The 24,019-nt window shown below is 35.7% G+C and overlaps 2 protein-coding genes across 8 annotated transcripts; both read left to right on the top strand.

The window, feature by feature from the left end:
* Positions 1 to 426: 426 nt before the first annotated feature.
* LOC109055599 (zinc finger protein 135-like) lies at positions 427 to 8,160 on the top strand. Of its 6 annotated transcripts, none has more exons than XR_006160422.1 (8): positions 427 to 582; positions 931 to 1,284; positions 2,735 to 3,303; positions 5,292 to 5,369; positions 5,456 to 5,545; positions 5,659 to 5,763; positions 6,575 to 6,729; positions 7,004 to 7,144. XR_006160422.1 is itself a non-coding variant. In XM_042759729.1 (8 exons), exons 2-8 carry the CDS (start codon positions 990 to 992, stop codon positions 7,459 to 7,461), a joined length of 1,509 nt encoding a protein of 502 aa, XP_042615663.1. In that variant the 5' UTR covers positions 427 to 582; positions 931 to 989; the 3' UTR covers positions 7,462 to 7,485. The 6 variants fall into 6 exon arrangements, 5 of the variants coding, with proteins under 5 accessions (XP_042615663.1, XP_018928337.2, XP_042615674.1 ...); XM_042759729.1 differs by lacking the exon at positions 6,575 to 6,729 and adding an exon at positions 7,262 to 7,485 and having other exon boundaries at positions 7,004 to 7,175; XM_019072792.2 differs by lacking the exons at positions 6,575 to 6,729; positions 7,004 to 7,144 and adding an exon at positions 8,052 to 8,160.
* Positions 8,161 to 8,623: 463 nt separating this feature from the next.
* On the top strand, positions 8,624 to 13,945 carry LOC109055601. 2 transcript variants are annotated; one of them, XM_042759707.1, is made up of 7 exons: positions 8,624 to 8,761; positions 9,694 to 10,081; positions 10,191 to 10,251; positions 10,937 to 12,073; positions 12,201 to 12,268; positions 12,362 to 12,405; positions 13,199 to 13,945. In XM_042759707.1, the coding sequence occupies exons 2-7, from the start codon at positions 9,773 to 9,775 to the stop codon at positions 13,284 to 13,286; spliced, it is 1,707 nt and encodes a 568-aa protein (XP_042615641.1). In that variant the 5' UTR covers positions 8,624 to 8,761; positions 9,694 to 9,772; the 3' UTR covers positions 13,287 to 13,945. The 2 variants fall into 2 exon arrangements, with proteins under 2 accessions (XP_042615641.1, XP_042615636.1); XM_042759702.1 differs by lacking the exon at positions 8,624 to 8,761 and adding an exon at positions 8,830 to 8,887.
* The last annotated feature ends 10,074 nt before the right edge of the window (positions 13,946 to 24,019 follow it).

Raw genomic sequence — 24,019 nt, forward strand, 5'->3', positions numbered from 1 at the left:
ATAATTAACTGTTACAATGTAAACAGTTTTTTTTTCTAATATTTGTAACATTTTATATAATTAAATTGTGCATATCTTAGAGGCCAGTCTTGTCTGGTACCATGCAATCCCTTCACAATAGAAAATATTAAAGAATAAATATTATTAAAACAATAATAAACAACAACGCTCATTGCCGAGGATCCAAGTGTGATCCCTAAATGAAGAAGGGTTCACAAGGAGTTTATTATATGTCATTTAGTGTGCCTTATAAATCAGTAAACTGTATTTAAACTGATTGGAACAAGGATCCGTTTACATCCATTACAGTCAAGCTGTTGCCATTTTTTATACAGCACAGATCAGAAAAACCTAACATCGTTCAGTGCACTACTTGCACATTCAGCACACACGGTTGTGTGGCGGCGTCATCCAGTCCACTGGAGGGCAGTAACATATGAAACCATTAACATTTTCTGCTTCCGCTTAAGATGACAATGTCAACATAAACGATCGTTTTTCTGCAATAATACTGTTGTTTTACACGTTATTCCGCGGGTGCCTGCAGAGAAATTCGCTACGCGAGAGGGACGTTTTCATAAGGTGCTTACTTTCTGAACTGTGTGGCTTTTGTTATTTGTCACTGTTCATTTCATTTACTTCTTACATAAAAGGCCCGAAGAGAGGGTCACTTATTTTCTGTTGAAAACCAGGTGAAGATATTCATATGTGTAGACGTATTTCTAATAACAGAATTTGCAGCGCTGCGGTAATAATCAGATTGTATGTTGTATCATGCACGTGGCTGCACAAACAACAATAACAAAACGCCCACCTGCTGACGGTCTTGATGAAAAATTCAGATTTGGGACATGCTGACACGGGTTTGAGTTGGTCGTCGTGACGCCAGTAATACTGGAGGTTTCTGACTTTGTCTTTATGTCTTTTTAGGGTGAGTATTTGCACCGGAGTTATTCATTGCATCAAGGTGTCCTCACAGCGACGGGACGATGTCAGAAGCCCTTTTCCTCACATTCCAGTCTCAGCTCTCCGTTGTCATGGAGACCGTCCTCAAATCAGCCATGTTTGAGATAACCAGGCTGGTGGAGGACAGCTTCCTGGAGGAAGTGGGTCATCGTAAACAGGAGGTGGAGGTCTTGAAACGAAGGCTGCAGTTGTCTGAGAGTAAACTGAGGGAGAGGGAGAGGGAATGGGAACGGGGGAAGAAGACACGGTGCCCGGACTGTGGCCGAACGGGAGATTTCAGCAGCAGAGACGAGAGCCAGCCTGTAGAGACAGTCCGTGGTGAGATACAACTACTGTTGTAATTATTACAATCCAACCATCAGTCCTTTCGCGTTACAGCTTATCCTTTTGTAGGCAGGGTTGGAGCCTATGCCAGGATCTCAGGCCTGAAGGCAAGCTATTAAAACAATATTAATTACCTGGGAAAAAATAAGTAAATGAATAAACAAAAAAAAATTATCTATCTATTGATATATATATACATATATATATATATATATATATATATATACACACTCACCTAAAGGATTATTAGGAAAACCATACTAATACTGTGTTTGACCCCCTTTCGCCTTCAGAACTGCCTTAATTCTACGTGGCATTGATTCAACAAGGTGCTGAAAGCATTCTTTAGAAATGTTGGCCCATATTGATAGGATAGCATCTTGCAGTTGATGGAGATTTGTGGGATGCACATCCAGGGCACGAAGCTCCCGTTCCACCACATCCCAAAGATGCTCTATTGGGTTGAGATCTGTTGACTGTGGGGGCCATTTCAGCACCTTGTTGAATCAATGCCACGTAGAATTAAGGCAGTTCTGAAGGCGAAAGGGGTTCAAACACAATATTAGTATGGTGTTCCTAATAATCCTTTAGGTGAGTGTATATAATAGATGTAAAAATTTAACTTATGACTTTCATAAAAAATAGAAATGTTGCCTTGGCAACTAACTGAAAAAAAAAAAACAAGTTGAAATACTAAAATTATTCACACTGAAATAAAAATAGATTTAAGTAAAATTAAAGTATTAAAAAAAAGAAAAATATTTTTTATTAAACTTACTATTTTTATTTTGTTTATTTATTTTATTTTTTAATAAACAGTTTATTTTAAAATGTAAGTTATTTACTGTTAAATTACAGCTATTATTATTAATCTTTATAAAGAATAATAATTTTTTATACACTATTATTAACTCACACAAATGTCCATATATATGTGTATAGTTATTAAACACTTATTATAACTGTATTAATATTAGATCTATCTGTCTATCTATTTATCTATCTATAAAATGTCATTTTATAATAAATTATTGTTGTTATTATTTCTAATACTATTATTATTATTATTATTATTATATTCTTGCACTTCGAGGTTGACTTGTTCTCCAGAAAAGCATGGCATTTAAAATGCCTGAAGAACTTCAAAATGTTAATTTGCAATTTAATAAATATTTGCAAGATACAGCAGTGTGCAGTGCTTTCCCATTATATCACTGACATTATCACGTGGCGTTTTATGTTCCTACATTACAAAATAATTTCTTTACCTGCAGTTTTGTCAGTACAGTATTATTTACATTTTTGTAGTCCTTTATTTATGCATTGCAGTGCATCTGTGATCCTACTGTTAAGAACATCAGTTATATCATATATACGTTTTAGTATATATGTTCAAATACTTTTTATGCTGTTCCTTAATTTTGTATCCTTTCTTCTGCTGCAGGAGCAGACAGCCTTTGTTTAGGCCTAAGCCTGAGAGATCAATCTACCAATCAACCTACACTAACTGAAGATGTGTGGAGTGCCAGACAACACCTGGAGACTAACAAACAAACAACACCACGCTCACACTCTAAAGAGAAGAATGATGTACACCCACAGAATGCAAAAGAGATCGTCACACCTAACTCCAATGCACAAATTCATCAGGATTTTCTGCAGAGGCTTCTGGGCAGTTCAGCCATTCACAGTGAGTCCACTAGTGACTTCCAACCCAGAGTGAGTGACTTAGACAAATCCGAAAAAAACTTTACTCTTGATAAGGAAATGGACTCAAACCACTCAAAACTGTTACAAAGTCCTTTGGCTCAGGATGTGCACGAGGATTTCCCCCCGTCTTCGCCAAACGGTAGAGTAAAAACAGAAACAGAGCTGGATCTTCTACCTGTCAAGGAGGAGGAAGAGATGGTTCCGGTGTGGGACAGTGTCAACAGAGATGACGGTTGTCATGCAGAAATGGCTGATCCGAGTCAGGGAGAGCTCAGAGGACCTTGTGACCAGGAGGAGATACAGGTAGAAAGCTTTCCAGGTCTAAACTCTCTCGACATGCCAGGCGCCATCTCATATTTCACACCTTATTCAGTCAGCACACTGGTACATCAAGGTATTAGGGCACAACATAGTCATTTATGCACAACAGAGCTGATGCTTTCTAGCATACCAGAGAGGTCACATTCATTTGTCCAACCAGAAAATGGACACAGATATCCTGGTTCAAAGAGTTCTGTCCTCTATTCTCACAGTGATGTTTGTCCAGGCGAGAAAGCAGTGAGCCACGAGCAATACCCAAAGCATTTCTCCCAGGACAAACTTGGGACGCCTGAACAAATCCATGCAGAAAGATCCCACCATTGCACCCAATGTGGGAAAACGTTTGCAAGAGCATGTGACCTTAAGGCTCATTCGCTGATCCACAAGGGCAAGAAACCTCTGAGATGTCGGCAGTGCGATCAGACCTTCGCGTACAACTTCGAGCTCAAGGCTCACCAGCGAAATCACTCAGGGGAGCGACCTCACATCTGTCCGCACTGCGGCAAAGCCTTCACTCGAATGAGCAACTTCAGGCAGCATCAGAACATCCACACTCGGGAGAAACTCTTCAGCTGCACTCAGTGCGGGATGCGATTCAATCGAGCCACCAACCTGCGAGTTCATCTCAGACGACACAGCCACGCGGGGAAGACCTACAATTGCCCTTTTTGTGGAAAGAGCTTTCTGAATCCCAGGCAAATGAAGGCTCATTTACAGAAAGCCCATGGAAGAGGCGGGAAATAAACATATCTAATTTGGAAATTCAGTTCGAACTGATTCTGAATTGGATCAATTCATGTTTACATATTATAAATGGTCTGCACTGTTAAAACTCAAGAAGATAGCAGAGGAGCCACTGTCCCATCGTTTCCACCTTAGAGACAACTAAACAAGATCTGGACAAAAATTGTTATGCATGGAATCTTTACATTACGGAAAGATGAGGAAACTTAGGTTTCCTTATAGGTTTTATACATATAGAAGTTGGAATGACTGATTTACACCAACAGGAAATATCTTGCTGTTGTATTATAAATGTATATTAGTTGGTATATATTATATATTTAATGTTTTTATGTATTCCCTCCAACAACAGTAAAGGCACAGTATGTAGCACATCCTCATACCCGAGAATGTTTGCCTTTTTAGAATTTATATTTTCACTAAAAAGGTACCCTGGCCTTCACTTAAATTGTGATGTGTCCCTGTTGTTTCAACTTTCATGGCATTTTGTTGGAAAAAGTAAATGAACCATCAGATGTAGCAACTGGTAGCACCTCTCTTTCTCGTTCCTGACATTCAGCCCCACCTCAGCAAGTCAGTAAAGTTAGTCCAAATTTCTACAGTTCCATTTCAGTCTTCCATTCAGACTTCAAGTCTCCTTTTCAGTGTTGTTTTTTTTTTTTTTTTGGATTGATGAACATTGTTGTTGGACAATACAAGACCTCCTGCTCAGCCATTTCCACAAGATTTCTGTGATCTCCAGCAGCATTGTCTCTTGATGCCTGCCTCTCCTGGAGTGACTGTAGTCGGACAACTATATTCCACTACATACAGGTCATTATCTGATGGATTTGTATACGTTTTTCCAACAAAAGCAGTAAATGCTAGCAAGACTTTAAATTGGGAATATTTAATTTGATATTTGATATTTGAGTCTTTTTATAGTTCCTTATGACTAATGATATTTCTGACAAACATTCAGCACTAAATATAATCTTAAATGAACATTTTCTGTTATTGCAGACTTAACAATGTCTGTTATGATAAACACACTACATGCACATTGTAGTATACGTAACCTGTGAATTAATTATATTTTAATACAAAGCAGTTAGTCTCTCAATCACAAAACATGTTTTTGAGCAGTATATTACAGAAGCATAGAAATGTATCTAAATGCACCAAAATTGATATGAAATTAACAATGAAAATTGTGGTTTATTAATTTGATGTTGTGTATGTTGTAGATTGGCCAAAGGTTTGCAGAACACGTTTCCACGGAACAAGGAAATGTACACCCCATGAACAAGCAGAGAACATTCAGTGTAAGCAGATATACAAAATTAATTAAATTTTTAGGATTTTGAATGATCAAGTAAAACAGTATTACTGATTCTTGTGTCTCCACCAGGTGGTGGCCAGAGAGATCCTGACTCAGTTTCAGGTGTGGCAGAAGGCCTGCTATAGCAGGAACATTGAGTGGGGCCCGATTACAGCGAAGGTTCGGTCCTCTTCATTTGTTCCGTCTGATGAGATGATCCATTTTGATGACCTGGAATGAATGAAGATAAAGGCATGTTTTCAGAGAGTGTATTGTGCTTTACTGTTACACAGATCATTTCTGCATTGCCACAGCTGTATGGACGTGAGGCAGAGGTGATCGTACGATGTACTAAGATGCTACACAACCGCAGGGATTACCTTCGAAGGAGAGCAAAGGTTAGCTTTCATAGGCTCAAAGATTTAATATCTTCATTGCTTGTATCTTACGACACACAAATGTGTGAATGAAGGCATTTCTCTTGGGCTACATGATTTGAAACATACATGTTATATTGCTTGGATAATATGGAAGAAAGCAAACTGAATTTTTTAAACATTTGTCATAAAAAGGCAAAATTTACTTTTCAGATTTACATTATATGTTTAACATAACACAGTTAGAATAATAGATTATTTTAAACAAAAGTTTTAGCATAAATTTGTCCTGCTGGCACAGGATGATCCACCAACACAATATTTGTGACCCTGGACCACAAAAGCAGTCTTAAGTCGCTGGGGTATATTTGTAGCAATAGCCAAAAATACATTGTATGGGTCAAAATTATTGATTTTTCTTTTATGCCATAAATCATTAGGACATTAAGTAAAGATCCATGAAAATGTTCCATGAATTTCCCACTGTAAATATATCAAAACTTAAGTTTTGATTAGTAATATGCATTGCTAAGAACTTCATTTGGACAACTTTTTTTGCACCCTCAGATTCCAGATTTTCCAATAGTTGTATCTCAAACCATACATCAATGAAAATCTTATCAAGATCACATTTTAGTTCATGCTTGTCTGCACTGACAGCATATAATATAATATATTTATAATATAACTTAACAATAGAAAACAAAAAACAACTTTTAAAAATCAACTTTCAATTAAATATGGTCAGCATTATTGTATTGCGTATCTTTTAGTAGAGGGTTTTGCTGCAGACTGCAGCACGATAACGTAGTTCATCTAATCCACTACATAGTGAAGCTGGCTTACATAAGGGATGCTTTAAATGCGAATGCATCATAGAGGAATTTGCTGACGCACTGGATGTCTTTAATGCACATGCGTAATAATGAGGATTATTTGTCATCATACTTCATGACAAGGATGGACTCAACACCGACAAGCAATACAGTAAGTGAATGAGCACAATTTACATTGTTGTTATATTGTTCACGTATTTTGGAATTGACTTATTGTTTTCTTAACCTCATGCTGGGTCTATGTGACCCCTAAATTGCACATGTAAGAATAATTATAATAGATTTTAAAAGGTTGTCAAGGCAAAATGCTGTACTGAAAAAATATCAAGCTTATGACTATAACAAATTGTTAGTGGATTTTAACATTCAAAATGTTGATGTTAAATGAGGTTAATCATTATTTATTTGTAAATATCCTTTTCTAGATGCATATTACTGTCCTTAAAAATGGAGAAAACCTCTGTATCTCTAAGTGCACTCAGTGTTGTGACAAGTATCACTGCCTATTTTGTGAGACCTGGGTCTACAAGCCAAGAGAGTTAGGGAGTGTTGTAAACCAAGTCCAGAATCATCTGAAGTTGGCTGTCCAGCAGGATGGTGTGTATAGTGCTTCCAGATTCATTAAAATGTTATTAAACATTAAAAGGCATATTAATTCACTCTTGATTTACTTTTTTTTTCAGATTTCGCTATTGTCAAGTGTAACTTAAAATGCAGAGAATATGCCCATTTTCACTGCTGCTCCTGTCTACGAAGAGGCCAGTTAAAATCTCATCTCACAAAATGCAAGCAGAAGTTCAATACTGTTGATTCAGTTCATATATTTAGTTCCCTGTTAGCTACATACAATTGTAGTATTTGGTGGATTATGAAACTATTGTGAAAATAAACATTTATTAAGAATGTATCTGCTTCTTCTTTTCTGTGAAGTGCTGTGTAAGGACTCAAATATCTGTGTACATTTTCTAAAATAATTTTTTCATTTCACCATTACTGAGAGACCACATGATATTTATTGTTCAGCTTTTGTAATGGTCTTAACCATGGACTTTCCCAGACCTGCAGTTTTTCCTCTCCATATGAGTAATACAAGTAAAACAGAAACATGTAATGTTAGCAGTTAAAACGTCATCAGTTAAAACACTGCTTGACTTCTTGTGAATCTTTATTGCATATGTACATGAAGCAGATGACTGAAAATCTGCTAGTGTGGAACTGGTTTCACCTGTCGGCCAGACAGACTCTTCAGTGGGCAGAATAAGCTACAACTTTGACCAGATTTTATTCTGATAAATGTTGTTGTTGTTATTAATTTTACATCAGCCCCACACATGACTGGGAATTCTAGACTGCAGACAAAATAAGAGTGATGCTCATTTAGTTTGTGTATTTTTTTTTATACTCAGCTTTTTGTGTTAAGGCCATATCTCAGTTTGTGAAAACATCTTTTTAAAATGTTCTTTTCTCCCGCAGGAAACCGCTATGGAGAGAAATCTTTTACCTATGGGCCAGCGATATCTTATACAACTTCGAAGAGGTGATGTTCAAAATGTAAAGTTGTGAATAAAATATAGTTGTGTGACATGTCTTCTGTTGTTTTTTTGTGCGCAGTTTGATATGTTTTCTTCCTTTAAGGGATATAGTCAGGCAGATTTTGTAACATTTATGAACGGGAACTCCTGTGTGGGAAGCATGAGATGGGTTTGAGGAACAAGGATGGAGGAGAAAGGTTCAAATAAAAGAACTTTAAAGTAGATGGGGTGCATTAAAATTGTATTCATTAAATTTCAGTTTAATATTTAAGGTCTGGTTTGAAGATCATTCCATGTAAATTACGATGTTCATTGATAAGTATGAGGAGCATGAAACACATATGGACAAACACTCTACTATATAAATGCATGAAAATAATTTTATACACGTTCACCTATTTTCCTACTCAAACAAATGGGTTGGTTTATTGTTTCTATGCTTGTCTACATGAACAGAAATGTTACGACACCTACCAACAATACTACAGCCAAAAATGCATAACGTGAGTTTGTCTGCAATGTTGTGGAATTCGGTCGCACTGATGTTTGTTTCCCGTCGGCCCGTTGTGCGGTGACGCTTCACATTCCACACAGCGACTGAGGGACACAGAGCCCGTGTCTCAACCGGGCAAAAGCGTTATTTTATCAAAGGTAAACTTCCCTCATATGAAATGTTTGTTTACCTTTGAGTCTATGCATGTTTTCTTATTGGTTCTCGTTTCCAGAATTTGCTCAGGCGCCATTATTAAACGATTCCCGCTTCAGACTATTGATGAGGAGAAGTTGAGCTTTTTTATTATTATTATTTTTTTTAAAGGTGCAAGTTATTCATGGGGGGAAAAACCGTGACCACTTTGTTTGTTAGCTTACAGACATATTAGACTCGAACAAATATTTTTGGGGATAAATCAGTTCTCCTCTTTAGCTTGCTTGCTTGCTTCAGCAGACATGTCCCTTTAAACGAGAGAAATGCCCCATCCACGGTTTTTATTTTATTTTATTTTTTCCACACATACATTGCATCCATAAGCAGCTAAATTATTTTAGACATTATTAATGTTATGTTATTTTACTATATAGTTAAAAAATGTCAGCAGTTCAAATCTGATAAAGTGGTTGCTGCAAAATTTTCGGTGTATTTTGTCAACAGCTCAGGATTTTTTGCTTATATGTGGTGACCAATAGATGATCAGTAAACATTATTATTTTTAGTGTTTTAGTATTTTTACTAAAAAATTACTACTAATGAAGAAATGTTTGGAATAATAGCTGGCATTTATAGTTGTACTTTATTAAAACCCTGGATGCATACACACGCATATTATGCAAAACAAATGATTTGTTTCGATGCTTTCAAGAATCTAATAAAGTTGCCAGACAGATAATATTAAATAACCATACAATCAGCACATCACAGCAAAATTCAATCTCAAACTATTATCAACTAACATGAGTTTCTGACTAAGAAGCAGAATTTAGTTGTAACAGATCTTTAAGATGTTCTCTTCTACATCTTAATATGTCTCCTCTGTTGAAAAGTAACCTGAAATTGGATGCCTACTTTTCATATTGACTCCATATAGTTGCACACTAGGAGGGCTGTGGGACGCTGGCAGTAAATCTGCCTTTTCTGTGTAAGAAATCCACTACCAGCCACGCACAATGGAAGTGGAGGATGCCTTATTGGCTAAGTTCAGGGTCCTGATTCAAGGGCTCATGATGACGACAACCTCAGAGATAGTCAAAATATTCAGCAAAGTGCTGCTGGAGACCAGAATGGAGATCACCCAGAGCTGGAGGGAGATCGACTTGTTGAAGCAGCAGTTGGAGGAATGTGAGCAGCAAAAGACAGAGGCCATCAATAGGGCTCAGTGGAGGGACTTCAAAAGGGAAGATGACGAGATGGAAGTGTCACATGTGAATTATCAGTCTGCCGTACAGAGCTCAAACACTGTCATGCTAGTGGCTGTGGTGAGTGGGCATGCTTTCTGTTGAGACATTCTGTTGAAAATGTGTTTTATTCTATAGAATCATTTGTGCTCTTTCATTAATAATAATCACCATGTTTTGTGTGTTGCAGGGGCCTAAAGAAAGAGCAGAGAATGTCTCAGAACCAGAGACAACACAGTCGAGCAAACCAGGTACTAATGTTTTTAGATAATTTTTCAAGATAATGAACAGCAATAGAAAAAAATCACAGGGAAGTACCACAAAAAAAAAAAAGATTATATAAAACAAGTGGAAATATGAAGAACTGTAAAGTGATCTCTAAGTTACTAGAGTTTGTTCTCACTGACAATAAGAATCATCAAGATGATACAAAATTAAAGTGACAACACTTTATTGTGATTTTAATGGTATTTTTTTTAAAACATGTTGGAGTGACATTCACACATAATCTGGGGTACACAACATATTTTTTTTAATGTAAATTAAAACTGTTTAAAATCATTTTTGTTCATTGAAATGAAGCTGAAATAAAAATTAATGTAAATATTAGATGAAAATCTTAAACTTAAAGAAAATAAAATGTTTAAGTTTACGTACTAAAATAACTAAAACTGAAATAGTTAAATAGAAATGTATAAAATACTTAAACTAATAAAAAAAGGCAAAGCACATCAAATTGTTAAAAAGTAAAATGAAAACTGAAAATATAAAAACTAATTCAAAATATGAAAAACATACTTTAATAGTATATAAATGGTACTAATGTTTTTTTTCACCACTGCTGTTGTGCTTTAGTAAAATACATTTGGTATGATTGTTTTGCTTTTACTATTTTTTTTCAATACTAATTAGCTTTTTTTTGTGTTGATTAATTAGGCCAAAAGTTTCAGAAAATCTGTGCAGCTGCTGCTTTTGATAAAAACAGCCAGAAGACCAAGTGCCAAGACCCAAAATGCACACAGCATGTGGTAAAACCGAAAATAGTTTGTCCCGCCAAAGTGTCGCGAGTGAAAGGGTGGAAATCATCATCAAGCAAGACAATAACACAGCCCACATCTAAAATCGTTACAAATGGTCCATCTACAAGTGTGGACATAATCACAAATAACCCAAAATCAAAGGTGATGAAAAAAAGGAAATTAATCAAAACGCAAAAGCACGCTAGTGTTGCTCGTGAACTTCGAGACCGACAGCACCTCAGCATGCAGAGGCACTGTCTGTGTTGTTCATCGGATGAGTGCGACCTTCAGTCTAGCCCCTCCAGAGCCCTGCACCAGGTCCCTAGTGTGTATATCTGTCGTAAATGCGAGAGAAGGTTTAAAACAGACCTCCTGTTCAAGAGTCACAATTGCCCAATTCCTCAGAATTGCAACAGATGTGGGCAGATGTTCACTACCCTTCAGGGGCTCACCGCACACAGTCAGGAAGTTCACCCTCAATTCAGCTGCAGTCAGTGTGAGCAAATGTTTGCCACTCAGTGTGCGATAACTGTGCACAAACGGATCCACACCAACCTTATTGTTCCCAAGGATATTAAAGCTAAGAGGTTCGAGGTTCGTCTCGAAAGAATCTCAGACTCCCAGCTGGAGGCTGCTTTGTCCACAAAAAGCTCTCTCTCGCAAAATAACTCTTCAAAACAGGATCTTTTGAATGAACTGCAGAATATGGCTGCAGCAGATACAAGTCCTGGATCTGCATGCAAAAACAGTGCAGAATCAATGGCTGTGAATGTACCTGAGACCAGCGAGACGCCACTATCACCCCAAAGCATAGTAGAAAGCCTGGACTCAAGGCCAGGAACCCTGTCGGAGTCTGGTGTTGGACAGTCGAGCGTCAGGAAAGTATATGCTGTCATGTCAACTACTTCATGCCAAATTCAGATTAGTGAGGATGCAAATGGATCAGAGTCACCAGCTGTGCAAGAATCTGAAAAAGTAACAGATAAAGGAAAACATGCCAGTGCAAGTGATGAGTCAGGACTCCGTTCTCCTTCAAGAAAGCGGAAGATGTCAGGTAATGTTACAAAAATAGAAAAAATGTTCATTGGCCAACATACAATAAGTGACTGGATTCAACATTATTTTTTATGTAGATCAAGTTGTTATATATATGAAAATTCTGAGTGATGTTTTTCCTCTAGATTGTTCTCATGATGCATACAATGGCGTGTTTCCTGTTGAAAATATTCTGAGATGGAGAAATAATAAGGTAAGAATTGAAGTGTTTTTATGGATGATCCCATGAGCCTTTAAATCATAAAAATAATGCTTTATTCTAAATTTTTACTTTTAATTTTAAAAGGGAAGAAATGAAGTTCGGGTCAAGTGGATGCCTTGCACGTTGTGGTAAGTCTTCCTCATTTGATATCATGCTATTAAAGAGAAAAAACAGCACCGTTCAGCTTTACCTAGTTCCTAGTTTCTTCTAGTCATTCAGTGGTTTGTCACATAGTACTGGTGGACCTATCAACCAGGCTGAGTTTATCGGTTCACCACATTCATGTCATATTTGCTGTATGCTAAATGTGAAATTAGCTATCTTTTCATACTCATTCATTTTCAAATTCTGATATGAATATATAAATATGTAAAATAAATGTAAATTTAATTTCATTACTATCCATGTGATTTTAATATCTTTTAAGCATTGTTTACATATCTGCTGTCTAAGATACCCTTCTCTTTAAGATATCTGCATTGGCCATCAAAAGATCCATATGGGTTGATAACTAATGTAAAATTTGTTTTACAAAGTACATATAGTATCACTCCGGTGGCACTATTTACAGAGATCGGGAGGAATTATCTCTATGATAATTAAGCTCTTTTTAGGGAAGGAACACATTCTGCTACACATCTTAGAGTGGAAGCTGGTCAGAGCAGAATATAATTCCTTACATAAGATAATAATGATATATTTATTTACTGTAGAGTATAAATTTTAAAACAATATGGCACATTTGTGTTTCCATTATACTAACCCCTTTAATTTAGATGCATTCCAACAGTGGAAATACCCAAAACTAAACTCAGTTCCTTATTTTTAAATAGGTTTGTGTTTATGTCTTTCATGAAAAAAAGAAAGAAAAAAAATCCCTGATGTTTAATTTCCTATTCATATTTTATATACTTTTCTCAGTGGGGCAAAGTTTCGGAACACATGGGAACCAGCGGAAAGCTTTCCAGGCTATTTGGATGACAAGAACGAAGAGCTGAAGAAAGACTAGAAGGATCAAAAATGATATGTTGCCTATGCTTTTATGAAGTTATAAGAATGTATGCTTTGCAATGCAGTTAATTTAATGAGTTTTTTCTTGCCGTGCCATTTTCCTGTAATATACTTTGGTTGGTTCCTTACAGCTACCCTAGATAGATGCATTAAAGTTAAAAAGGTGGTGTTACTTTTTAATACATAGTTTTAAATGCCTGAGATGGAAGTCTTTTTCTTATTATAGCTTGTCTTATTGTGATCAGCAAATAATTTTGTATATAATTTTAGATATTTAGTATTTGAATGGCTGCCTTGTATTTACCTCACTGCAATATTTGGTTGAAGGTTTAGTTATATGTTTACATGTTTTTGGTGAAACTTGTTTTTTATTCAGTAAGTTGATTTATGATATTAATTGGCAAGATTGTTTGTGGGTTAATGACTTACACTACAAGCAACAGTTTATTACTAAAACCCCATTAATGTTCACTGCCTCTTCCTGTTTTAAACTAGTATGTTGTTATACCAAAGAATGTAGTTATGTTCGTGGGTTATTTTAGGTAATTTGTGGAAGTGTTATCTAATGTGCCATCACACAGTTGAAGTATTCTGGTAAAAGGTGGTAATTGTACTGGAAAACCCCACAAACCTAAATAAACAGTTCCAGACTTCTCAGTAAGTATCATGACACCTTTTCAACAGCATGAAAATCTCGCCAGAGATGCGGTTACGATCATTGCATATATTTTCCGAAATGTTTAGGATTCTCTTGAAGTTTTATGTAGTTTTATGAAGCCTTGTTTAGTTTTAAACTAAAATTACAACTTGGTAAATGTGTTGATATAGATTGTGAGAAAATTTTTTTTTTGCTTTTTTAATTTGTAAGTAATTCCAAACCATGTCTGAATATCAGCTATTATTAGGATGATAAATGGAGTCTTATTTTAAATTGGACCTGTAACAGTAAGGTTTTAACTTTTACAAATTTATTTTTAGTAACAATTACATCTGCATTGAAACTCAAAATCAGTGCTTTACTATAAAATTTGCATTTTCAATTGGGCAATATTATTAGTAACTGCACTTATTTGTGAAATACAACAATAAAAATATAATACTGCAGTACAAAATCATACACGGGTTCTATATGACACCTCTTAGAATGGGTCTGACAAATAATAATGTTTGTTGGAAATTTTATTTACTGGATCTGGGAGTGTCCACTTATTCAGCCTTTATGGCACCAAATTTTGAGCAAATGGCTTGGGAAAACGGTACCATTATCACCAAAACTGTGTCTATTGTGAGACGGGGAGCAGATGGCAAATATTTTAAATGGAGATTTCGCAATGATGATGGTGGGGGTCTCTGTGACGGATAAGAGTCATTTTGAAACACTGGAAAACTCCCAAATTTCCAGAGTTAAAAGAATTAACACACCTTAACATCCCTAACATGCCATTTTTTGTGGTCTGTGACATAGTAACAATATTCATAAAAAAAAACACTAAGATTCATAAACAGGAAAAGAGAACTTGGAAAAAAAACCCATCAATTTTTGACACTTTTTTTTTTTTTCTCCCAATGTGGTTGTGACATGCTATCTCTGAGTCTACGCAAACCAATGCTGAAATATCAAAAGACAATCTTAAATCTTTCTGTCTGACCAATGTGAAGGGGAAATGTTATTTAAAACTCTTTAAAAATGTTTTCCAATATTGTCCAAATTCTTTATCAAGGCATTGTCCCAATTTTCAAAACAAAGATGCATATAGTTTGTGGGCTTCACACCTATAAAGGTTTTGTGTGTGTGTGAAGTAAACCTACTTCCTTTGGCCAAACAACTTCCTGCTGCATAAGAGAGTATTGTTATGACACCGATCTCAGAACAATTTTTGGTATCTTAATTGTCACCTTCAGTGACAAAAAAAATCTGATCCCAGCAGCCAGAGAAGAATATGATATAGAGAAGAAAAACAAAGAACAGTATTTCACCGGAATCATAAGTGAGAAACTAACACTGCATGAAAGAGGTAATATGGCTGCTTTCCGCCTTACACAAATCTACATTTCTCAATTCTTCATTTTTTAATTCTTAAATGGCCTTTATTGACTAATCATATTTTAGTGGGGAATTACTGCAACTGTTTTTATTTCAGAGTGTATCAATAACAGCACTGACGGAAACTTTAAAACCCACGCAACCTGGGACTGAGCAGAAAGTGTGGTTTTACTTCCTTTGACTGGAAATCTTGCCATTCTTCAGAAATCAAGCAAACACTGGACTATGACTACACATTCACAATGGTTTTATCGTGTTTAATCGCTCTAACAGGTAAGGTAACTTTGAAAAAAATTAATTTAAAAAACTTAAACAAAAAGCTCAAAAAAGGGCAATCATGGCACCAAATTATTACTTCAATATATCTGTTACAAAAAAATATTGTTTTTTAAATCTAAACGACTGCAATCCTACTTCTAATGCATATTTAATGAAACACTAAAGGCTTAATGTAGCTAAAAAGTAACAAAGAAGATAAAATCACCTTGCTTGCTTTCTGTCAGTTCTCCTCATTTCGCCCCTGAACCATTTGGAAGCAGTAGAGTTGAAAGAAGTTACATTTGGAGAGACTGTGGCACTGATGTGCAACCTGTCTTTCTACTCTGACATCCACTGGCTGAAGATGAGTGAGGGGCAGCTGATGGCTCTGATGGTCACAAGTCTGAAACATACTGGAGAACTGTCTGTTGTCTGGAATTATAATGAAACTCATTTTGAGGGTTTTATGGAGAAGCAGATGAATGGACTGAGAATTCTCCACATTTCCACCAGCGATCTCACCACATACTATTGTGCAACATTATATCAAAAACGATTAACCTTTGACAATGGAGTGCAACTATACAGTAAGTGTGAACATTACATCTCTCAAGAAATAAACTCAGAAATTTGTTTATATTTGAAACGTCCTCTCACTTTAAACTGCTTTTATTTCCTGCAAATTTCTTAATGTGTAAATATTTGTTTTAACATAGAGACATAGGCCTAAACTCAACTTTCCAGGCTTTTGACTATCAGAAATGAAATTAATTCCTGAAGAAAGGGGGGTCAGTATGAAAAGTAGCTGTGAGTGTTGGGTGTCCACCAGCTGTTTTATGCACTACAGTGCATCTTATCCTCATGGACTGCAGCAGATCTGCCAGAAAAGACTATAGAATACCCAAGACTTGTCACTTGTATAGTTTTGAATGAGGGAAAAGGCAACGCTCAATATGGATCCTCTATCGAAGGAAGCCCTTCCTTCTGAATAAAAGAGCCAGTCACTAATCTGTAAAGTCATCGCATCACTCTAGCTGAAATTTGAAGCACATATATGTATAGGTAGATTGGCGGCTGTTTCTGTGGGCTGCTATACATGAACCATCCGCCATATTGGAATGGTCAAAGCCGGTCTGTGAAGACTCAAGAACAATGTCTGCAATCAGTTATGCGCAGATATGAATATCTAAATTTGAAATAGACTTCAGCAGATGATTTTGCTAAACACATTTGCCATTTGCTAACATAGTTTAAAAACCTGTAATATTGAATTAATACATATTAAAAATACAAGCCAACCCACTCTTAACTGTGAAAGTTAATCCAATTTTGTCAGGAATTAAATTGTTGCCATTTTTTTTTTTTTTTTAACCAGAGGCTGGGCAAATGTTGTGGCATCTTGAAACTCATTGATTTTTTATTGTGAGTGACGACACATTGACTGTCCCAAGACGGCGGACGTGTCTGGAACAGTTGAATGTGTCATCCATAGATATGTTGAGATGATAAATCGATGCATCGCAAATCAAGAAATGATCTGCATCGATTCTGAGATTTTCTGAAGGTGTCGCGATTCTCTCTTGAGAATGATGTAGGTTGGTAGTAGTGAGTGGAAGTAGGCGGGTGCTGAGCCTGTGGCTGTTCTATATGCCAGCATCAATATCTTGAACTTGATGCAAGTAGCAACCGGTAGCCAAGGACATAAAGAGAGGTGCAACCATATCAAATAGAATATCAATCTGTTTTCTGATAGACTGCATGCCTTCAAAACCTTTAAACTTCAAGCTTTAAAACTGCTTCAAACTGAAAAGCTTTGAACCTAAAGCTTTTAAGACTACTTAGGCTCTGTGTGTTGATGAACTTTTTTATCTAGTTATAGCCTAACTGTGATTTTAATTTCCTGCTGCCAGTAGACCGTAAGCCTTAAGGACTGTCCCACAGGTTCATGTGCAATAATTGATTATGGTTCATTGAAATAATTAAAAAGCAATACTGTTTAAACCCTTTCCAGTAAAGATCTGTAAAGCTTATTTGGATTGTATTACAAAAGTATCTTCAAATACAAATTATGTTTGGATTACAATTTTTGTTTTATTGAGTTTATATGGGCATTATTATTAGAAGTGTGATTTTTTTTCCTCATCTTTTTTGTGATCCTTTCAGCAAACCAAAGTAAAAACGAGCCCTTTGATCAAGTACAAGGTAAGAGTGAAAAAAGCTATAACACTATAAAAAAAACACAATAGACAATATTTTATATAGGTAAAATATCAGTTTTTCATATGATATAGGTAAAAATAGAGAAATACTGACTGAACTTTCCTTAAAAAAAACAGGTCCCGATGGTCTTTCTGTTCATTACCAAGTATTTGTAACAGTGCTGTGTTTTGGCCTGCTGGGAATGTTAGTAACTGTTTTAGTGGTGCATATGAAGACCAGGAAAAAAAACAGCACCTCCAGCAGTGAAGAATAAAAGAGGATCATGGATTCAGCCTACAAATATTTAAAAACCATGATTTTACTATTCTTTTTGTTGTTGTTGTTATTCAAATAAATATATAAGAACCTTTGAAACTCCAAATTTGACAGCTGTAACAGACTGGTTTTGGCCTTTTTTGGATAGGAGAAAAGGGAATGAGAATAGTGAAAGCCTATTTATACATAAGAAATACAGGCTATATTAATTTTGAACTTTTATTTTAGCAAATTTAACATTTTAATTGTTGAATTATTATTTTTTATTCATTTGATTTGTTTTGCAAATAAAAATCTTCTGGGCTACTAAAGATTTTGTTTGTCTTTCATGAAAAACTGCTAGAAAATATAACTATTGTTCTTATATAGTCTGTAGTTCCATAAAAGCAACTGGCATGCTATAATAATTTAGCTTTACTCAAGGGGAGCTGCAAAGACTCCTGCCGAGGGGCCAAATATGAAGGCTCCACTATCTCTGCTTCGTGACCAACAGCCCTTTAGAGCAGCCTCCGAAGCATACAAAGAGCTGCTCTGAGTGCCGAAACGGGCCAGAGTGCTCAGCATACACTCTTAGGGCCCAAACTGGGCAGAGTGGTTTAGGTCCTTGCTCACCTTCTGAATTTGGGAGTGCTAAAAGGGTTATGATTTGTGTTCTGAATGGAGTGGAGAGCACTTTTGGCACATAGCCATAGATTGAGGATTACTCCACAGTCGTTAGGCCCAAACTTAAGACTGACAGTGCTTCCAGGTCACCCACTCACTGCGGTCTTAAGCAACAGGGGCTGCAAGTCGGCAGACTGGACTACAGATAAGTCCCAAGTTGGCACAGTATGAGGGTGAGGCAAATTTAATCTCTGAGCTTCCCTCAGAAACTTAATGACCAGGTCGTTTCTGCCGATTGACTGGCCAGCCACGAGAGAATGATTTTCCGCGAAAGCTGCCACATATACTTTGAGCATGGAAGGGGTGTACCCCTTGTCCTGCAGCTCTTGTAGAAAAGTTCTGCACATCAGTCAGAAAAGACTGACCGTTTGAGGCCCCTCTGCCGTGCACCTTTTGTATTTCTCCCTTATCTAACACACCTGATTCCACTCATTAGCTCGTTAGTAGAAACCGCAAGAACTAAATTGGGTGTGTCTGATTAGGGAGACATACAAAATGTGCAGGGCAGGGGGTCCTACAGGACAGGTTTGGGAAGCACTGAGCTACACTCATGGGGAGCTGCAAAGACTCCCGTCAAGGGACCAAACATGAAGGCTCCTCAGCTCTGGCCGGGGATGCCAAATCATGCCCCTTGCTTGCAAGAGGAGGTCCTTTCTCAGTGGTATCGAAAAAATTAAATTAAACAAAATGGAATGGCATTACGTCTTATTATCAGAGAAATCAAAATAAATTTGACAGATAAAAGAGACAAATACATATTTTTCCTGTCAGAGTGATAGATATATTAAAATAATTAGTTATTTTTCGTGCAGCTTCTCATCATGTTACAGTGCTTAGTCAAGTCAAGTCAAGTCACCTTTATTTATATAGTGCTTTAAAGTTTAAACAAAAAAAAAAAAGATCGCGTCAAAGCAACTGAACAACATTAATTAGGAAAACAGTGTGTCAGTAATGCAAATTGACAGTTAAAGGCAGTTCATCATTGAATTCAGTGATGTCATCATGTAGCTCAGTTCAGTATCCTGCTTAGTGCTTAGTGTATCCTTATGATGGATTACAACAGCACTTATGTGGGCAGTCTGTTGGGGATAAAATATCCAGTAGGGAGAAAACATATACTACATAGACTACTCAAGGATGAATTTAAAAATTAAAGTTTTTAAATATTAATAATATGAAAAAAGTGAAAGTGACGTGACATACAGTCAATTATGGTGACCCATACTCAGAATTCGTGCTCTGCATTTAACCCATCCATAGCGCACACACACACAGCAGTGAACACACACACACACAAACACACACACACACACACACACACACACACACACACACACACACACACACACCCACACACACACACACACACACACACACACACACACACACACACACACACACAAACACACACACACACACACACACACACACACTTGGAGCAGTGGGCAGCCATTTATGCTGCGGCACCCAGGGAGCAGTTGGGGTTTGGTGCCTTGCTCAAGGGCACCTCAGTCGTGGTATTGCCAGCCCAAGACTCAAACCCACAACCTTAGGGTTAGGAGTCAAACTCTCTAACCACTAGCCCAGGACTTCCCCAATATAAGACAATTGTAATATAATAATAAAAGTCCAATGTAATAGGTCATTGTGCACATGCGTATTCGAAGCCTACTACAATACATGGGTTTTAAGCCAGCGGCAACCTCCTGCTCTCTCTCGTGAAGCCAACAAGGAAGTGACTAAAACAGCAGAGAAAAACATGTTTACAGCCTGGTTCAAAAATTAATTTTGGTCTGTATAGCTAATTTTGCCCTTCATGACAACTGTGAGGGGGGTGAATTTTTTATAACTCATCCGTTTAAATTATATTAAGCCTTAAAGTTCTGCATAATTAAGAGCCAACCAAATTGACAGACAGATTGATTGCCGCTGCTGACACTGCCGTCGCGATAGGTGGGCGTGGCTTCAGCAACCAGCTCCCGCCTTTTTGCCAATTTTCGATTATCCGGTAAAGTCGCGCGGTGTTAGAATTGTGTCTTTATTACATGCGAGAAAATAAAAGATCTGAGAGAAAAAGTTATCACACTGATAGCAAAAAAGCATTTCATGAGAGAAAAAAGAATATTTGAGAGAAAAAGTTTTCATACCAATAGCAAAAAATAATAATATTTGAGACTAAAAAAAGTTTTGAGAGAAAGTATTTTCTCATAGAACATAAAAAAATATAAATTAGAAATTTTTAAAATTATTTCTGAGAAAAAAAAATCTCTCTCAAAATACTTTGAAAAAAAAACTCTCAAATATACAGTACAGACTAAAAGTTTGGAAACATTACTATTTTTAATGTTTTTGAAAGAAGTTTCTTCTGCTCATCAAGCCTGCATTTATTTGATCAAAAATACAGAAAAAAATGCAATATTTTGTGATATATTATTACAATTTAAAATAATCGTTTTTACATTTATTATACTTTAAATTATAATTTATTTCTGTGATGCAAAGCTGAATTTTTAGGATCATTATCACATGATCCTTTAGAAATCATTCTAATATGATGATTCATTATCAAAGTTGGAAACAGTTCTGCTGCTTAACATTTTTTTTCAGAACATGTGATACTTTTTTTTAGGATACTTTGATGAATAAAAAGTAAAAAAAAAAAAAAAAATAAAAAGAAGCTATGTTTTTAAAATATAAATAATTTTGTAATAACAATATACACTACTGGTCAGTAATTTGGGGCCAGTAATTTTTTTTTCTTTCTTTTTTTAAATAAAAATCAATACTTTTATTCAGCAAGGATGTGTTAAATTGATAAAAAGTGATAGTAAAGAAAATATATTATTAGAATATATATTATTAGAATTTTTTTTTTTTTTGAATAAATGCAGTTCTTTTTTCACATTTTATTCATCAAATATCTTTGACAGCAGAACTGTTTCCAACACTCATAATAAATCAGAATATTAGAATGATTTCTAAATGATCATGTGATAGACTGGATGTTACATGTGACACTGAAGGCTGGAGTAATGATGCTGAAAATTCAGCTTTGCATCACAGGAATAAATTATTTTTTTAAAAGTATATTCAAATAGAAAACTATTATTTTAAGTTGTAATAATATTTCACAATATTACTGTTTTTCCTGTATTTTTGATCAAATAAATGCAGGCTTGATGAGCAGAAGAAACTTCTTTCAAAAACATTAAAAATAGTAATGTTTCCAAACTTTTGGTCTGTACTGTATATGTTTTACTATCAGTGTGAAAAATTTTCTCTAAAAAAAAAAAAGTGTTTCTCTCGAAATGCTTTTCTTTGCTCTCGATGCAATTTCTTGCTCTCGTGTCAGGATTTTGCTTTCACTGTGAGAATTGTGTCATGGGCGGGGTCACGTTCCTATTGGCCAGTCGGGGGAGCATCGTCTTGTCTTGGGAGTCGAACTGAATCATTACACTGTTGTTCGGTTCACCTGCATAGATGCCGCCTCTGCCTTATGGCTAGTTTAGTTGAGCACGGACACTCCAATGTTTGGGTCAGATGATGACACACAGCTGGCTGAGCAACTTGCAAACTCACCTGGTTTATACTATTTTTTAAATCAAATGCCAAATGAATGTTTTGATTTAGATAGTTTCACGCCTTGATCATGAGCCCAACATTTAGCTAGGCGGGAAAACATTCAGTCTACTTGAAGGAAGACGTGTTTCATTGCGCTAATGCTGTTAAATAGAGATTAAAAAAACCTAGTGTAGGCTATGCTTAAACTTGGATCTCATTATATTGAAGTAAAAATCCAAACACCAGAAGCAACCTACACTCTCAGTGTTCTTTCATTGAAAAGTATGCATTTTATTTATTCACAGGCTTTATGGTTGAAATAATATTTTAGTTGAAAACTTTAAGTGCCATTGTTTAAAAAAAAATGCATCATAGAAATGTTTCATAGACCTTCAGTTGTTATGCTTTAAAATCCAATGCCATTTGTAATTTCACTGTATTTTCACCTCCTAAATTACTACCCCCAATTCTATAATGGTAAAATTTATTCAGGACGATGGCGTTTTTTTATGACATTATTTAATTTTTTTATTTTTAGAATAATTGTATCCCTACATAAATGGGTGAATCAAAACAAATATAACTTTTTAACTGCAGGCAGATATAGGCCTATATTATTGTACATTACAAATATTTGGATCGTCCCTTATTCTGTCCCTTATTTTATTAAAGAATAAATACTTATTTTCTTCAAAAATAAACATTATAAATAAATAATAAAAGAAAGAACCTCTATTAGCCCTTATTTGTAGGTTGTAGGAGATATGCGAGCGATTAATAGATTTTAAAAAGAAAAAAGTGGGTGCTTGGTTTCAGAAAACGAATACAGCTCATAAAAAATGCTATGATGAAAAAGTCATGCTAACTTATTAATTCATAGAAATAATTTAAGCAATTTAAAACCTTTTTATACTAGATTCAACTTGAATTTCAAAACTATTAAACTGACTTTAAAATCTCAAGGAGTTTATAAGTTGAAAATGGTAAAATGTCACAGTGCATGTTAAATAGTCTAGTCTAAATGAACTTGTGTCTTATATAGTATCTGAAGACCTTGATTGCATGTTAGCATAAAACTAACAATATATATATATATATATATATATATATATATATTTTTTTTTTTTTTTTTTATGAACAATTCCTGTATAAAATGTGACAGCAACTTTTATATCAAACATTTTGAAATCGTCCAAAGCTGAACAATGCTAGAGGCAGACTGAGCGCGCAGAGTGAATGTGATGCACAAAGTAATTTTTAGATGCAATGGAAAAATAAAGCTGGATAAAAACATACATGAAAACACACTAAAAAATAAATTAAGTTTGTGAGAGTTGCATTTTATTAGCTACATTCAGAAATAATAACGGCAGACCTAATAATGCTATAGGCTAATGTACCAACAGGATATTTTCTCTATCAGTGTGATAACTTTTTCTCAAACTTTTTTTTTCTCTCAGATCTTTTATTTTCTCGCATGTAATAAAGACACAATTCTAACTCCATAACGCGCTGCCAAGATGGCGACGGCCTACTCGGCACCATAGACAGAAAAAACCAAGCACACACCAACTCAATCAAAACCGGCTCAATTTTCCGAGGATAATGTTTTATTTTTACCGAGGATCTCAACAATAACCTAATCAACCTTTGATGTTAGCCGATAATTTAATCGATTTCAACATGCCATTAAAAAAATCAATTAAATAAAACAACACTAAACCAACTCA

This window comes from Cyprinus carpio, chromosome A1, assembly GCF_018340385.1.
Source record: "Cyprinus carpio isolate SPL01 chromosome A1, ASM1834038v1, whole genome shotgun sequence".
NCBI classification, from domain to species: Eukaryota; Metazoa; Chordata; class Actinopteri; order Cypriniformes; family Cyprinidae; genus Cyprinus; species Cyprinus carpio.

Excerpts from the sequence above, each read along its gene's own strand:
- LOC109055599 (XM_042759715.1), top strand. The coding sequence starts at position 990 with ATGTCAGAAGCCCTTTTCCTCACATTCCAGTCTCAGCTCTCCGTTGTC. Across the intron at positions 1,285-2,734 it reads GCCTGTAGAGACAGTCCGTG|GAGCAGACAGCCTTTGTTTA; the intron begins GTGAGATACAAC and ends CTTCTGCTGCAG.
- LOC109055601 (XM_042759707.1), top strand. The coding sequence starts at position 9,773 with ATGGAAGTGGAGGATGCCTTATTGGCTAAGTTCAGGGTCCTGATTCAA. Across the intron at positions 10,252-10,936 it reads AACACAGTCGAGCAAACCAG|GCCAAAAGTTTCAGAAAATC; the intron begins GTACTAATGTTT and ends TTGATTAATTAG. Across the intron at positions 12,074-12,200 it reads AAGAAAGCGGAAGATGTCAG|ATTGTTCTCATGATGCATAC; the intron begins GTAATGTTACAA and ends TTTTTCCTCTAG.